The sequence below is a fragment of the Anomalospiza imberbis genome, chromosome 5, assembly GCF_031753505.1.
Source record: "Anomalospiza imberbis isolate Cuckoo-Finch-1a 21T00152 chromosome 5, ASM3175350v1, whole genome shotgun sequence".
Classification (NCBI taxonomy): domain Eukaryota; kingdom Metazoa; phylum Chordata; class Aves; order Passeriformes; family Viduidae; genus Anomalospiza; species Anomalospiza imberbis.
The window spans coordinates 8,674,556-8,690,767 of record NC_089685.1 but is presented as its reverse complement, the minus strand read 5'-3'; the positions used below and the strand labels follow the sequence as shown (position 1 = coordinate 8,690,767).

The 16,212-nt window shown below is 36.9% G+C and overlaps 1 protein-coding gene across 1 annotated transcript in view; it reads right to left on the bottom strand.

Moving 5' to 3' along the window:
* The window catches only part of SEMA3A (semaphorin 3A), a 170,467-nt gene that overhangs the window by 90,497 nt on the left and 63,758 nt on the right, over window positions 1-16,212 (bottom strand). Inside the window, exon 4 of the mRNA XM_068189556.1 lies at window positions 12,559-12,678. Coding sequence (XP_068045657.1) covers window positions 12,559-12,678 — 120 coding nt within the window. The remainder of the gene's footprint in view (window positions 1-12,558; window positions 12,679-16,212) is intronic.

The window sequence follows — 16,212 nt, the reverse complement described above, 5'->3', positions numbered from 1 at the left end:
CAGAAGAAGGCAGCAACTTTAATCCCTGAAAGCATCTTTGTGATGAGTCAGACTGAGCTGTTAGCAAAACTCAAGTCATTTGGTACCAGGTTTTAACTCCATGTAACAGCAGAGGTGTGAAAAAGACCAAGTGAATTTTAATACTTCTCTCATCAGAATGCTGCTACTTGAGCTTTGCACTTATGTGGCACATGGAACATCACTGTGATAATTTTGACATTCCATTTCTCTTCATCAGTCTTGTCACTGTTCTTTTTAACATGCATCAGCTTTATTCTACATGTAAGAATAACCAAGATTGTTTTATGCTTAATAACAAATGGATACATCTTCAAGTCCTCTGACCAATAATATTATACATTTATATGCCTGATATTCTGCACATATAATAATTACTACAAGGCTGATATTTAATTTACTTAATTAATTTCATTGGGAAGGCATGCTTGAAGCCATGTTGCTGAAGGATTCCTCCAAGGTAACCATTTAAGAGCTAAGTAACCTTTAATTACTTGCCATAATGATACACATCTAAGACAGATATTGTTATACTGTGACATCTGAGCACTTTAACCTAAAGGTAGTTATTAGCACTCCCATGCAAGATTCATTATGGATCTTATTTCATAAATGGAGAATATTGTGTTCTCATCTGATTATGTACTTGCAAACATTTATTAATATATTTCTCTGAATGTGGCCATGTTGCAACTTGGAGGAATCCATAGATTTTCATAAATCAGGAAGCATTTCTTAACTGAGCAATATACAATCATACAGGAGAGAAGCTGCATGACAGTTCTTCTGGACCTAGCTGATATGAGCTCTGAATAAGAAATTGTTAGGGGTGGACAATGTGTACAATTACGATTAGCAGTGCAAGATTTGAAACTGAAATAGTTAAAATGCAAATTAATGCTGCACTGCAAGAATCACTAGTTGTGATTTATATCACTACAGGTGAGAAAACAGTCCAGACTTGTAGATGACTGAAAACGTACACAAATTAAAATAGATTAGATGATATAGCAAGTCATCACCAATTCTAACAGGCGTGAATTCATCATGATAACATTTATTTATTCTGCACAATACTTCTTTTTAGCTAAGTTTTCCAAAGGCGACTGTTTTTTTCATCCAAATGTTTCTCACATTACTTTTGACTCACTCAGCTACAGAAAAAATATTTTTAAAAACAAAGCTTTTTTCTGGGAAAAAAATAAAAATAAACATATGTGAATTGTCCACAGCAAGTAACACAGAAGCTGAAGAGAAAGAAAAAGCAGGCATTAACTAGTCTTTCCTTGAGTTACCAAGAAATGTTGCAAAGTTACTCACCCTTTTCCAATGAAATGAGTTAGGAAATAAACTAATTTATTCCAAATCCACAGAGGCATTAACGAGTCAGAGGAATATCTTTCATCTGAGTCAGGTCATACTCATTACATTATTTTTCTTACATGAATGAGGGAGAGATGAAGGAAGGAACAGAAGGGCACAGAATACTTCCCTCACAGGAATGGTGTTTGAGGGAAGATGCAGAGATTCTATATGGCTCATGCTCAGAGCTTCAAGAGAAGCCAGCACATTTCCAGACTTACCAAGTGCCATAAACAGAAAACAAGTTGTTACAAGATATGTAAGCAGGAACTCAGCATGAATGGAAGAGTAAACAATTCTTTTTCTAAGTGACTTCCAGTGGGTTTTTTCTTAGATTTTGAGAACAGAAGGAGTTGCTGCAATCACTTAGTCTGATTTCCAGCATCACACAAGCTGTAGGCATATGGGACAAGAACAAATATTTAAAACACTACCTGTTTCACAACTATTCATTATCTCCCACAGCATTTCAGCAGTAAATTGATTAACTCTTCATGGCAGAAGATATATGGACTAATGTAAAAGGGAGATAATTATTTATGTCTATACACTGCTTTTGTATATGCTATTTTCTGATAATTCTGTGCACAGCCCCATGTTCCTTCCCTGCACAAAACACAGTGTCTTTCTAAGCCATGACATGTTCCTTAAACTGCATTTTCTTCCTGCTCTGAGGTAGTATTGCAGCAATCAAGCATACATCCCTGTACATGGTCTCTATACTCACAAAAGCATTGTTTAAAGAAGGATGAAGGATTTTTTCTCTTATAAGACTTTTGAGATCTTGATGTAACTGACTGCTAGTTTATTTGTGTAATCTTATACCAGCAAAACATGCAATGCAAAAAAGATGAAAGGTTGTATGTATACTGGCAAAGAAACATATTCTTTATACTTGGTAAGGATATTTAGCAAAGTTACAAAGTGTACAGGAGTAAATTATATGTGCTCTTGTTTTGCAGAGATCCTTCTTCTTCCAGCCATCTTCTCTCTGTGTCTGGCATATATGAGATTAATTCTTATTCACTTTCTTACATGATTCAGTAATTTTCTTCCTTAGGAAGGAAAGTACTAACTACTAAAATACTTACTGGAATATGGAGTAGTGGAATTTTATGATTTAAATGAATTTAAATGGCAACAAAGTTAAGACAGTCCTTGTATAACAGGGTAGAGAAGAGATTCAGTTTTAAAATCTTTTAAAGGTAAGGAAGCATTGGGAAAATATTATGAAGGCTTTTTCTAATATCAGCATGAGTCTGTAAATAAAAGTAAGGATGGTCAAGATAGCAGGAGAAGAATAATTATTTCTTTTTCCACCAGGCAACTGCAGGAAATACCTGTGTCCTGATGTTTACTCACAGAAAAAGCAGTTTCACCTTTAGCTGCTTTGCTTTTTATCAAAAAAGAGGAAAGATTTAATCATTGTGGAGAAACCACTTTTGTCATGCCAACTGCAGCTGCTGGTGAAAGAAAGAGATGTCTAAGAGACTTGAAAGCACATAAAGGAGGCCTTCCATTGTAAAAAATTATTTTTCTTTCCTGAATCTGTTTGAAAGCTTCTACATCTGTGAGTGTTCTCATTTTTCCTTTGGGGAAATTCCCCCTTTTTTGGGAATTCTGAATCAGTGAGAATCTTGTGGGCAGAAGCAACAACAGAAATAGGTTTTGAAGAAATCAGGAATGAACCTCTCCATCACTGCTGAGCAGGCTGTGCCATGGCCATACTCAGCCTCTCTGGGCCCTTGCTGGGTCTAACTGCAGGCCAGTCATCATGGCAGTGGACCATTAAACTCATATAATGTGCACATGCAGAAACTATGAATATTAGGTTGGTCTGAAAGCATGGGAAAAGGCAGTGCTTTCAGACTCACATGTCTCTGAGAGTTAAATATATTGCACAGACTTTAAAAAATGCCTGAAAGGCACTCCACAGCATGCCAGGTGTCATAAAATTTTAGGCAAAGACCAGTGAAATTAGTTCACCAATAAGGCCTTCGTTAGATTCTCATGTCTGAGTATTTAATATAACTGGGTAGTTTGCTGTTCAGCATTTCACAGCACTGTGGTCTGTATGTAGAGCATCACCCACAGCTAAAACCTGCTGCATTGTGACCTGGGCTGTCTAAGGATTATTTGACAAGATGCTGGTACTGAACTACAAACATAATGCAGTCACTTCCTTCAGTGGCAGAAATCACATTTATGATTCTTCTTCACAAGTTCAGCCCCTGTCAACTGGAGCATTGTGACATGAATCCCACAATGAATAATGCTGCTTTAATGCTCATCTATCCAAACCTGAGCTCGGTAACTCCTTCTTTCAGTTTTGTTTCCTCCTATGCCTCTAAATCAAGAAATAATTGTATTTATAAGTAATTTCCTCAATTAAGTCACTCTATACTAAAAGCTGGCCTTCCACTGTTTTTATGACATTGGTTTCCCAACAGATGGTGGTTTGTTATTTTATTTTTTTCTCCCCCATACTGGTCAAGAGATCAAAGGATTTAGCCATACTTGTCTTTTGTTTCAGGAGGTGTGTGGATGAAATTTTGCATATGTTGCATGACTGTGAAGTTGGGTTAATGTTTTCAATTGTTACTCTAACAAGATCCAAATGCTGAACTTCTGTGTTACTAGAAACATTATAGGCTCTGTTGATGAGCCAACATAATATTCCCACCCAGAAAATTGGATCGACATCTCAATATGATTGCCATACCTCTTAAAAGTACAATCTATGTCTGTAATGAATTAGAAAAACTGTATCATCTCATGGTAAAGTAAGGTAACCATGTGTCAGTAGGAATATTTACATTACAGGAATAAATATTTAATCATAACATCCTTTAACTGATAGGAGAAATAATGAACATCCAAACGCAAACAGTGGGTGTATTTTCAGCTCCTCTGGTAGTCATCACTAAAATTCATTTCCTTAAAGTAGTAAAATTCTGAGTAATCCTTCTAACAGTGATAGAAATTAAAGCATTTTTTCCCTGTGACTGTGAAAAGAAAAGTGCACCTCGGTTTTAGCTACCCCAGTATAAGTCATAGGGAACTCCACTGAAGACAAATAGTTATAGAAAAAAAACCACCCCATACTTCTTTAAAAGAATAAATTAACCCCAGATCCTAAGAGGGTCTTTAACTTGAATCACTCATTATCAGAGCATATTCAAAGTTACCCGTGGTTTTAAGACATGGACTCACAAAACAAGACATCACATGTGGTATCAGTGAAAGTCCACCCAGTGGTTCTGCGTGTGCACATGTGCACACTCCGCTCCACAAATTTACTTCCATGGAGGTCTCTCTCTATCTCAGTCTTTTTTTCCTACCCTCCAGCAACATAAACAAAAGTTTTCCCACAGTACTGAGACTTACTTCTTTGAACCTAATGAATATGTCAACTGGCTTTGGTTTCTTATTCATAGAAGCCATTCAGCTGTGGCACACTGTATACAGCTCTCCACTGTAATCAACCAGCACTGCTCAGCCACCAAGGACGAAAGCCATGTATGGTGAGGGAACAATGGTCTCCTCAGTTATCTCACTGGAAGCTTTCTACTGCAGAAATTCCTCTCATTAGGTGGCTGGGGGTTCAAATTTGACACTATTACTCACACTGGACTCTTTCTGCATTGGGAGAAAGTAAAAAAAAAAAAAAAGTCTGTGTTATCAATTACTTTGTTAGAGTTGTTTTTTCCCTACAGTGCAGGAGAGGATGCAGTATCTTGCCAATTCCAAGCTTCCTTTTGTGCCACTGCATACCTATAGAGATCAGACCAGATCCACAGAAACACCAACACTGTCTCCAGACTATATCCTTACTAGGTCTCCCTCATCTCAGACTTTTATTTGGTTCAATTAAAACAAAACTCTAGAATGCTGGAACATCACTTGCAAAGTGACTCCTACTTACATTTTCTTTAAAAGATCTGTATAAAGTAATATTAAATTAATATTGTTCTGGAGTTTGTTTTTCGGTTTGGTTTGGCATGGTTTCTTAAGAATAAACTGGGAGGTCTGCCATAGCAATTTGGTTATATTTATCAAGTCCTAAACAAAAGTTAGTTTCTGAATAACTGAAATTATCAGACTTGAATAGTGATTAGAGTTTCATTGGTGGTTTCTGCTGTGCAACAAATGGCCCTTGCAGTTGTAAATTCCATGTCTTTGTTCTGTTTCTCATCATATCTTATATCTCTTCTCAGTGTGACTTAACTAAAGAACTGTGCTTCCATTTTACCCTCAGCCATGTAGAATGAGGAATAAAGGTGAAGAAATAAAATAGCCACCACACTGTTCTCACTTGTTTTAGTTTAAAACTTGATTTAATTTCCTGCATGTAAATGTTCAACCTGTAAATCTCAGAGTAAGCCACAGACATAATTACTGGCTTTGTCACTTTAGACATAAATATATTCCAAATTGCTTAGGTGTAATTATGAAATATGCAAGGGCAGGACTGGATGCATTAAATGACAGATGAAAACCTACAATGTTCATATTTCCTGTCAGTGATTAAAGCATGACCCCTTTGCTAAATACTTCACTTCCAAAAATGGTATTTGTACCACATGTGAATTTTAAGATACTGAGCCACATCCTTTGCATACTTATGATTTGGAATATCCCTATCCTTACAAATACACATTAAATAGGAAAATGGAAGGTCAAATGGATCAGCTAGTTTTCAAGCATTCAGCTATTAAAAAAGCACATCCTTCTTAACTGAATATACCAGGAGAAAAAACAGTGGCTACATATTTAATTTATCATACTTTCATTGTGGTTTTTACATTAACAGTTTAGTATGCATTGTCATTTTTATTAGGAAATAGATTCTTATCTTGATAAAATAAAATACCTGGGGGAAAAAAAAAATTCAAAATTTTTAGTTTTAGTGTCCCACTTTGCTGAGGATGAAATATCTACTGCAGCCCTGTAGACTTTCCCAACAGTGAGGGGTAGGAAAGATGTCAGCCATTGCTGTCACGTGCTATTCAGTTGAGAGAAGTTTACTTCATAAATTAAACTATTCCAACAGCTAAATTATCGCATAAAGCCTACTGGTCCTACTTTAAAGGATCTGCTTTGGAACTCTGGAAATGAATGTTTATTGGAAATATATTTTGCTTGGGGATGACAGGATGAAGTTTTGAAAAATCTGAGTTTTCCTGGTTTGACTTCTCTTTTAGCAAAGCAAGTGTTCAAAATACAGCTAAAGTCAAAGGAGAGCTGCAGTGTATTCAAAGACAGGTGTTCATTAATAATAGCATTTAACCATGAACCTGATTAATATTTCTTTACAAAGGGGTTTATGGAGTTTTTCAAAAAGTCTTTTAAATGGGAATCAAGTTACTTCTTTATGGTGACCTTCTACTTCTGTAACTTTACCACATGATAATGCAATGTAACGAGAGGTGCCATTCAGGACGTAGCAGTCAGACTGTAAGAAATGTGTGCTTCTGCATGATGATGCTTAAAAACATGTAGAGCTTCCAGCAACATATCCTGGTTTCCTTCCTGAAATATTTGTCAACCTTACCAGAACAATTGATTCACTAAGATTGTCATATGAGAAAGGACTGTCATGTTCTCTGCTCTTTCCCTCTACTGCTCTGGTAAATGTTAAATTTGGTCATTGAAAAGTTAACATATCACATGCCTTCCCAAACAATGCCATAATGAATTGTAGCTTGGAAAAAGAATGATATGCTAGATATAGCTACATATAATTGTATATAAAACTATATACTTAAAATATGCTAGGAAGGTGATAGCTATGACAAGATTTATTCTTTTCTAACAAGTGGAGGTAAACTGTACATGTATGAAAAGCCTGATTTTGTGTGAAGCATTTTCACACAGGGTAGCCTAAGGGACTGGAAATTGATGTCATTTGGAGCAGCAGAAGTGATGGTTTACAGTCTCATCACCTCCAGAGGAATCCGGCCCCTTTGTTTTGTGATTTTGGCCACTGATCCTGCAAGGTGTCTGGACAGATGTGTGCCTAGCACTGATTATCCTGTAACCTGCCATCCTCCACAGACAAGAACATCAGTACAAGCAAAATGTTCTAGTGCCTGGGATTTCCCTGTAGGGCAGAAATATTTTTTCAGCTTTTTACAACACAAGGTGAAGTACATCAGTCTTTAAAGATCTAAGAGACATTTTCTTTTTCTCTGTGGTAAAACTACACAAGCAATGGAAAGAAGTGCTCTGAAAGGTACTTACACTGTACCTTCAGTCTCTTTAGTTTTGTTTTCCTGTACTATAGTAACAGGATATCTGGAAGTTTGAAAGGTTGAGGCACCTGTGAACTAAAGAAGGCTATTCCAGTCTGTAAACCAGATCATCTTTTAATGGCATTTCTCTGTAATTATAGTGATGCTTAGAACGAGTATGTCACACATAACAGTTCAAACTCAAATGAGAACAATCCTTTAACAGTATCCTTTTTCTTCATATTTTCTCTATATAAGCATATAAATACCATATAAAGGTATAGTTAATTAGATGTAAAGAAAACTAGCCTCAGGTGTTTTTTAACCTACAAAACCATTTGATCTAATGTTTCACTTAAAACCACAGCTCAGAATCTTGACTGATGTAAACTGACACAGGTCTGCTGTCTTCAATAAAATCAGGCTAATTTATGCCACATCTACTATTACTGAAATCAATGTTTCATCCTGATTTTTTACATTAGATAAACACAACATGTTTACTACCAGTAGTAGCATTGATCCATCAAAAAGCAATTCTTTCAGGAAAAAAATGCTCTTCCATCACTATATATACACAATATATACAGAGGGACAAACTGATAGATGCATAAATGTGTCAGAACAGGATGTCCATTAATTAGAAAATGCATTCTGGATGCCTTTCCAATGTGAAGAAAAGAAGGGATAAAAAAGAGTGGAAAGTATATTTCAGCAAAATTTTATGAGTTGAACCAAAGATTTTTAAAACACACGGAGTCCGGAAAAAGCAAATATGTTACAGGTGGTAGCATTATATAACTTCATATGCAATAACTTAATATTTTATGTACATCATAAATCTAAACTGAATTTAAACCTTCTTTATTGATTGAGAAATAACCTGCAAGTAAAGTAATCCCAGATCTTTTAAGTTCATGCAGTTAAAAATGAGTTTTAATCTGTTGGACAATGACAAGAAATTTGGAATTAGGAGACAATAAAAGAAGCTGGTTTAGTTCTTCAGACAGTGAAGTGATTTACCTCTGCTGAAGAAACCTTAATGTATTCCTGCTGAGGATCTGGCAAACAATTTTTGTAAAGCTCTTGCAATGCCTGTCTGAGCATTAAAAAAAAAAAAAAAAAAGGTACTATAGGGCATTCTGTACACCTCCACCTGTGTGTAAGGGTTAAGTAAATGGAAAATCCTGCTCTTACTGAAACAGGACTGTTCCCTGCTGGTTCACTCAAACTACCCCAAAGGGAGCCCCGGGGAAAGGGAGCAGGGCTCCTTCCCCCTGCTCAGGCATGCATAGGCAGGTGCATTCTGCATCCTGTTGTGATTTTCTAGGGGGTTTAATGCACTTCTGTGTCTCCCTGCAGTTGGATTAGTTCCTTTCCAGCACAGATCTGACTTGTTTAATTTTGCAACCGTTAAGTACAACACTCCTACACATCCAGCCCTGTTTCCTCAGAAGTCAGTGGGTGCAATACATAGCTTTACTAATCACTGTCTTGCTTTGTCTGGTAATTGGTTTCTTGTGTTATATCACATTATAAGGACAGAATGCCACATATTGCCTAACCCCAGATCCATGAAGTTTGTGTAGGTGTCTGCGTTAGGTCATCTCCCTTAAACTCATGCACATAAAATGGATGATATCAAGCTTTACATTTGGCTGCCCTCAGGTATTTTCTGCATATCCACACACTATGTTCTCACTAAATATATTCTTTCCTGCTTCCTCATGGTTTACGTGCTTAAAGCCTATTGAAACATTAACTTTATTCTTCCCTCTAAATACTGTGGTTATTCAGCTTACACATCTGGAATGGATTTAAGCGAAGATTAGTCTGCTTTACTCCTCAGACTGCGGTGTAATTCACAACATATTAGGTTGTATACATTTGTGCACATCATTTTTAATCAGATGCACAGCATGCCGTTCATATCCTTTTAGCTTTTTATTATTACTTCTGAAACTGTACTTCATCAGACTCAATTAAACCTGTCTAGTTCTATCACCAGAAATTATTTTCTTCAGGTATGGAATGGTGTTGTGATACACTGCTTCATATCAAAGACATATAGAACAGATATAACAATTCATATTCCCATTACTTTATGACTGTCACACAAAGTAATTTATTTCCTTTTCCTAGTCATAAAAATTGTACCATGTTCCAGCCTCCTGCAGCCTACTCCAATTGCTCCCAGAGTCTCCTCTATCACTTACCACTCTTTTCTTTAAATTTCACTTCTCCACCCTCTCCACTCTGGCACACACTGATTTCCTCTTCTTTGGATTCAGGCAGGTGGGTTACATTCAGAGCTCAGATAAACAAGCAGTCGTATGAGAGAGTAGGTAACATTCCCTGACTATTCCCCTAATCAGTTCACATTTACCTTTGTAAGTGCTTGAAAAATAAATAAGCAGATGGTGAAATCAGTTAATTTTCCACAAGTGTTGTGGCAGAAAAGAAATCTTCAGGAAGTATTTTAGATGGCAATTTTTAACTCATAATCAACTGCTTGTCTCTGCTTATACTATTACCTTCTTTAGTATGCTAGGGAGGTATAAACTCTACATGATACGGAAGCAATGGCCCTTTGACATGTCCAGTGCTGCTGTCTGACACGAGAACATAAACCATCTGGCTCTCACAGATGCAGTGTGCAGGGGTGCAGGGGTTAAGATTGTATCCCCCTCATTCCATTCATGATGTCTCTAATAGCTGCTGTCAATCAAGCACCCTCCTCTTCCTCATCTCCCACAGAAGAAGCACATTTGAAATTCCTGGCTAGGTAGCATGGGACAGGAAGGAGCAGGCTCTAGCTGAGAGAAAGAACAGGTTACTTTTCACTGCAGATCTAATAAATTCATTTATTCATCTGATTTTCACCCTTTCAAGGGACAAAACCCAGGCTGACTTAGATTTGTGAAAGCCCAAGAAGAGTTGGGTACACGGCATCCTGCCTGCCTCACTTTCTTTCCACATGGGCAGACCTGACCTGAGAAAGCAGTAAACCCTCCTGCACAACTATTCAGAGGACACAGAAACTTGTGCCACTGGAAGGGTAGGTGAAGATGATTTCAATCATATTTTAAGTATGAAAAAAACAAAAACAAGAGCCAGCAGTATCTGAGGCAATTCAGATAAACACATTCCTGATTTCCCTCATTTGCGAAGATGAAACCAAGGGTCATGAGAATGATTCAGGATAAAGTAGACCTATATAATTACTGCATACATTAAAAAAAAAAAACACCCAAACAAAAAAACCCTCCAAAAATTTAGATTTTGTTTATAGTTAGGGACTGCGAAAAAGAAGCTAAAACAAGACTCCTCTTTCACTCCAGGGCCAAACACATCACTGATTCAAGACTTTAAAAACCCAGAATGTTAAACCAAGGTTAGATCTGGCCTCTCATCTCTGATCATCCTTTCTATAAATCCTTGATAAAGTGTGTGTTAGTTTTATGGTACAGCAATAAAACAGCCAAATGTAGAAGTAAATGACCTCATACGAGCTATCTTTGTGCAGATAGATTCCCTTGGCAGATAGCCAAGGATTGATTGACACACATCTTACGGAACTAGAGTTAATTAATATGTCTACCAATTCCCAAATGGATCTCAGGAAGCAGAGAATCTGTTTAATGCAGTAAGCAATGACATACTGTGTGTGGTCAAGAGACAATCACTAATTGCCAAGAATGCATTGTAATAAAGCATTAAAGAATATGAACAAAACCCTTTCTGCTCTGCAGCTCCCTTATCCCTTCAAACCCTTGTTCTTAAGGCATTTTAAAGATTTATGTTTCAAATATCAAAAGACATTTTCACAGGGAAAAATAGTTCCCAGACTATGAAGTCAACACTCAAAGGTTCTGTTAATTTTTCTCTGAGAGGAAATAGTCATCATTCATTCAACAATGATGTCTTTATTTTCAAAGAAATCTGCAAACCTGAATTGCAAAAGCATAAGGTATCTTGAAAGAGCTGTTTTTTTGAAGATCACAGAAGCTACAAGAAACACAATTATGGATTCACTAGTAAAACATAACCATAAATGCTGAAAGCACATCAGTAGTCTAACTGCTAAACTGAAACAGTCCATTGAGCAATACTCATGTAAGCCAGACAGAAAACACAGTAAAGGAGACTAATTTATATTACGTACTCAACAGAAAATTAAGAGATAGCCTGGTCTGGAGAGAAAAAATATTGAAGGGGCACACAGAGGTGTACTAGTCAAATCTTCAGCCAGAAAACCAACCTACTCCCATGACTTCCTTTGAGTGATTCTGCTTTTTTGCCAGGGAAGATTCTGCTCATCTGTTTGGATATGATGATCACTGATAAAATAGTACAAGAGCTACTGCAAGAATTCTGCAATACTAAGCAAAAATCAGCAAGAGATGAAAGAAATGGACAAAAAGAGAGTGATTTATTTTTCAAAAATACTAAGGAAACAAAACCTAGGTGACAAATGAAAAACTGCCAGTATGTTAGGACAAATCTGAGAAGGGGGATTTATGAAGGTGTGACACTATTTTAATTCTCAGCTGGGAGAAAGCTGAGGTGGTGTCAGACTGTACTGACTGGGAGGAAACTAAAAGCAGTGATGGGCCCAGAATAAACACAGTGGCTCTTATACCCAGTATGTGTCTCAACTACAAAAAACTACTGCTTTCTAACTTCATGTGCCAGGTAGAATGGGCTTACTTATACTTATTTAAACCCCTGAGGGAAGAGATGCTGTGCAGGGGAGAAAAGTTAGAGATACTGTGTGATTTATCAATCAGCACGTCAGCACCTGATTCAGGAGCAGGTCTTACCAGATCTGCTTCCCAAGCCACAGAAACTAGTGAGAATGCATTTTGGCAGGAAGAGATCATGGCTAAACACCAATAAAGATTAAAAAGAGGAAAAAGAAAAATATTGTTTTAAGATAGTTTACCTCAGGATGGCTTCCAACTTCAATATAGGTGCAGACTGGATGAAAAGCCCCCGTTCCACAAGCGTAGAGGTGGGTTTGGTTGTAAACCTTAAGCACCTTGATGAAATTAGCACATTCTCTCTGCAACGAAAAGGAGAAAAAAAAATTATTCATAGAGTTAATTCAGTGATTCTGACTAATGGGAGCTCTTCTGTGTTAGAGATATATGGCTGAATGAACAGATTTGTAAAGTGTGATCATTTCATGCTGTTCATAAGATTGTTTACTGCTAAGCATTTAATAAATAGCCTGCTTTAATTTCTCATTTAAATATCTTTGCTTGCTATTTAATAAAGCATCCAACCCCAAAGAAAAGATTACAGAAAAAAACCCCTAGTTTTTGTTTCAGACACGCTTCATCTTTGTAATTTATGCTATTGCTGTGTTTGTAAGACAAAACCCATTTATAGAGATGTGTCAGAATGAAATAATGAAGAAAAATGGACCAACTGTTTGCTTGTATTCAATTAAGTAACAATTAGAAGAAAAATGGGCCAGATGGAAGGAGTTGATGAAAACTAAGTCATTGATATAGCATTTTTAACAATCATATGAATGCTGCCTCACCCCCACTGTCTGTATCTACGGGCCAGTCTTAAACATATGAATACATATGTTAAACTTCCATACAATCATTGACAGCCCCTAGAATACAAGCTTTTCAAGACTTGGACTTTATGTTTTCTTCCTAAGTAAATTATCCATTATGAGTTATTTTAGTTCTCAGCAAATAAAAACTTAATAGTAACACTAGCAGTCCCTAGTACAAACATTATCTGTTACCTGTTAACAAAACTGTCATTATTAATACCTAATGTTATTAAAATGGATAGTCAAGACGACAACTTTTCCCATTTGTTTAATAATTTTATTTCAATCAGGTCTAATACAGAAAAGAAATATGTCAATGCCTGCCAGTTGGTCTACTGACACAATTGAAAAAAATTGACTTCAAACAGAAGGAAAATAAGAACAATGAAATTAAATATTTTCAGTAAAGTCTGTGTTTAATATGAGGAAGATTTTTCTCTGTGTATTTGATGTCTTTTGATACACTGCTCAACTCTACCTTTCCAAGTAGATGAGAGCCCATGGAAACACCACCTGAGCTACTGCACTCACAGAAATCTCCTTGACTGACATCCTCCCTCTCTGTAGCTTACTTGCTAATTAAACCAGATACTCCCAAACACAAAATAAAGCCTCTGCCAGGAAAATGCATGTGCAGTTTGAGGCATGCCTTAGGCCTCCACAGGGAAAAGCAATGAACTTACACAGATGAAACACTGATTCCCTCCCTCACACAAAGGACTGTGCTGGAATGACATTGCTCTTACAATTTTATTGTATATTTGCATAACAGATAATGGCAATGTATTAAAAAGAGCACCCAGAGAAAAGCATCCAGGATCTTACTGCAGCCCTGACTTATTGCTGATATCTTTTCAACAGAGATGGAAGAGAAAACATAAGAGATAGTTAAGGTAATCCAACAGGAAATTGAAAGAAATAGAGATCGATGTTACTCTTAATTCTTTGCATTCTGACCTTTCTTAATAAAAGCACACAATTTCTGGTCCATTCTTATTCTTCCCACACACAAGTATAAGCATGAGCATACATTTATTATATTTATGTTTATTCACAGACTGCTTTCCACTGTCATATAGAGTACTAAGCAAATACTGGGCATACATCATAAAAAAATATATTTCTATATTTTTATTAATGCTCTTGTTCTTTGCTGCTTTAAGTAAAAGAAATATGGAAAACGCAGGAAAGTGTATTAAAAATTCAATGCCTACAAGAGTAAAATGGGCAAATACCCCAAATTCATGTAACATTAACAAAATTGAAATAGATCCTTTCTTGAATTCTGACATTCTGTGTTTCAGATGGAGCATCTGACTTTGACTCCACATAATTTAAAACTGAGCAATGATGTGTGTGCATTATTAAATAAATCAGAAATTTCTCACTTAAGAGTTGTATCTGGCCTGATAGAAACACAGTACTGTTTGTCTAGGACAGTGCTTTGCCTTGTCAAGTTTAATGTATCATGATGTTAAAAAGATCTTTATGATCTACTACTACCCTTTACTAAAGCTTTTAAAATTACCTACCTGAAGAACATGAAGTGTTACAGGCTGGCAGCCACAGACAACATGCTGTGAGTAGATGGGCTGGACCTAGAGCCAGTGTGAGCAAATTGTGCTGATTTCAGAGGAATTATTCTGATTTACAGCAACACACCACCTGTGACTGTGTATGCACTCAGAATCACATAATCACAGAATATTCTGAGTTGGAAGGGACCCACAAGGATCAAGTCCAGCTCCTCAGTGAATGGCCCACATGGGGCCTGAACACACAGCCTTGGTGTTGTTAACACCATCCTCCAACCCACTGAGGCCATTCAGCTTGTCTGTAACGTACAGCAAGAAGGTATTAGATAGCTAATGCTGTAAAGGTGGGATGGAAAAACCCTACTTAGATTAGGGGCAGGAGTCTTCTTTGATTTCTGCAGATGAAATTAAGGAAAGTTCAATCACCACCTTCACTGAATTAGTCCAGATCAGCCTGTGGGAGAAGGTGTATTAACCCTATCATAGCCATGTTTGAACATCCAGTGTTCAGGATTCATAATAGTGTAAATGAGTAAATATCAGTCAAGTGACTTCAAATTTACAATGTATTTCCAAAAGCAGATTTAGCTTATTCATCCTTCTTTTCAAGCTCACCTAATTCCTCATACAGGGTGTTTTCTACCTTAGATGTCTGAGAAATGAACAACCTAGTTAAACAACGGGGAAGACAAATACCTACAGCAATAAACCTTTGACTATGATGACTAAATTTATTTAACATTTAAAGTTCCTAGTCCAGTTCAGACTGCTCTTATAGCTCCCCTCTGTTTTATAGCTGCATAAAGGAACCATTAAGGTCTATTCAGTAAATTCTCATACACCTCTCTACCAGATTAGGTTTCTTTATATATTTTACATGGTAGTAAAAAAATAAATAAAGAGGGGTATTAAACTACAATAAATGACATCAAAGTAAAGTTATAGTTCTGATTTAAGCCCTTGTCAACTCAGGAAGTTCAAAGTGAAGTTTCTGCCCTGCCTGGGAGACGGTGCTATTCTCCCTGGAACAATAGCAACAGGCACATTGATTTCCATCTCAGACTCCTTCCTTTGTCTATCTGTGCTCAAGCACAGCTGCACAGGTACACCATTATGTGTGGAAATGTCGTGTCTGGTCCTTTGATATTCTGAACTTAGCAAGAGTTTGCTTTGGTGAATATTGGGTTTTCCTGGTTTATGTGACTCTGGGACAAAAAAACTTCCCACAAACCTGTAATAAACCAACTTTAACAGCTTTGAATGATTTGCAGAGACTCTTAATCTCAGCACATGGGTATGACAAAGAAGGTATCAGGGAAAGTGTGTGTGCCCGAATGCAATTTGGGTCTGCCACCATGTGAGACTTGGGTGACTGACTCCCATTCCCATTCTGTTTCCCTGTTCCTGCTCTCACAGGACAACTGCTTCAGTGGCATTCAGGCACCATTGCTTGTGAAACCTGGCAGGCAGCTCTGCTGGTCCTGACACT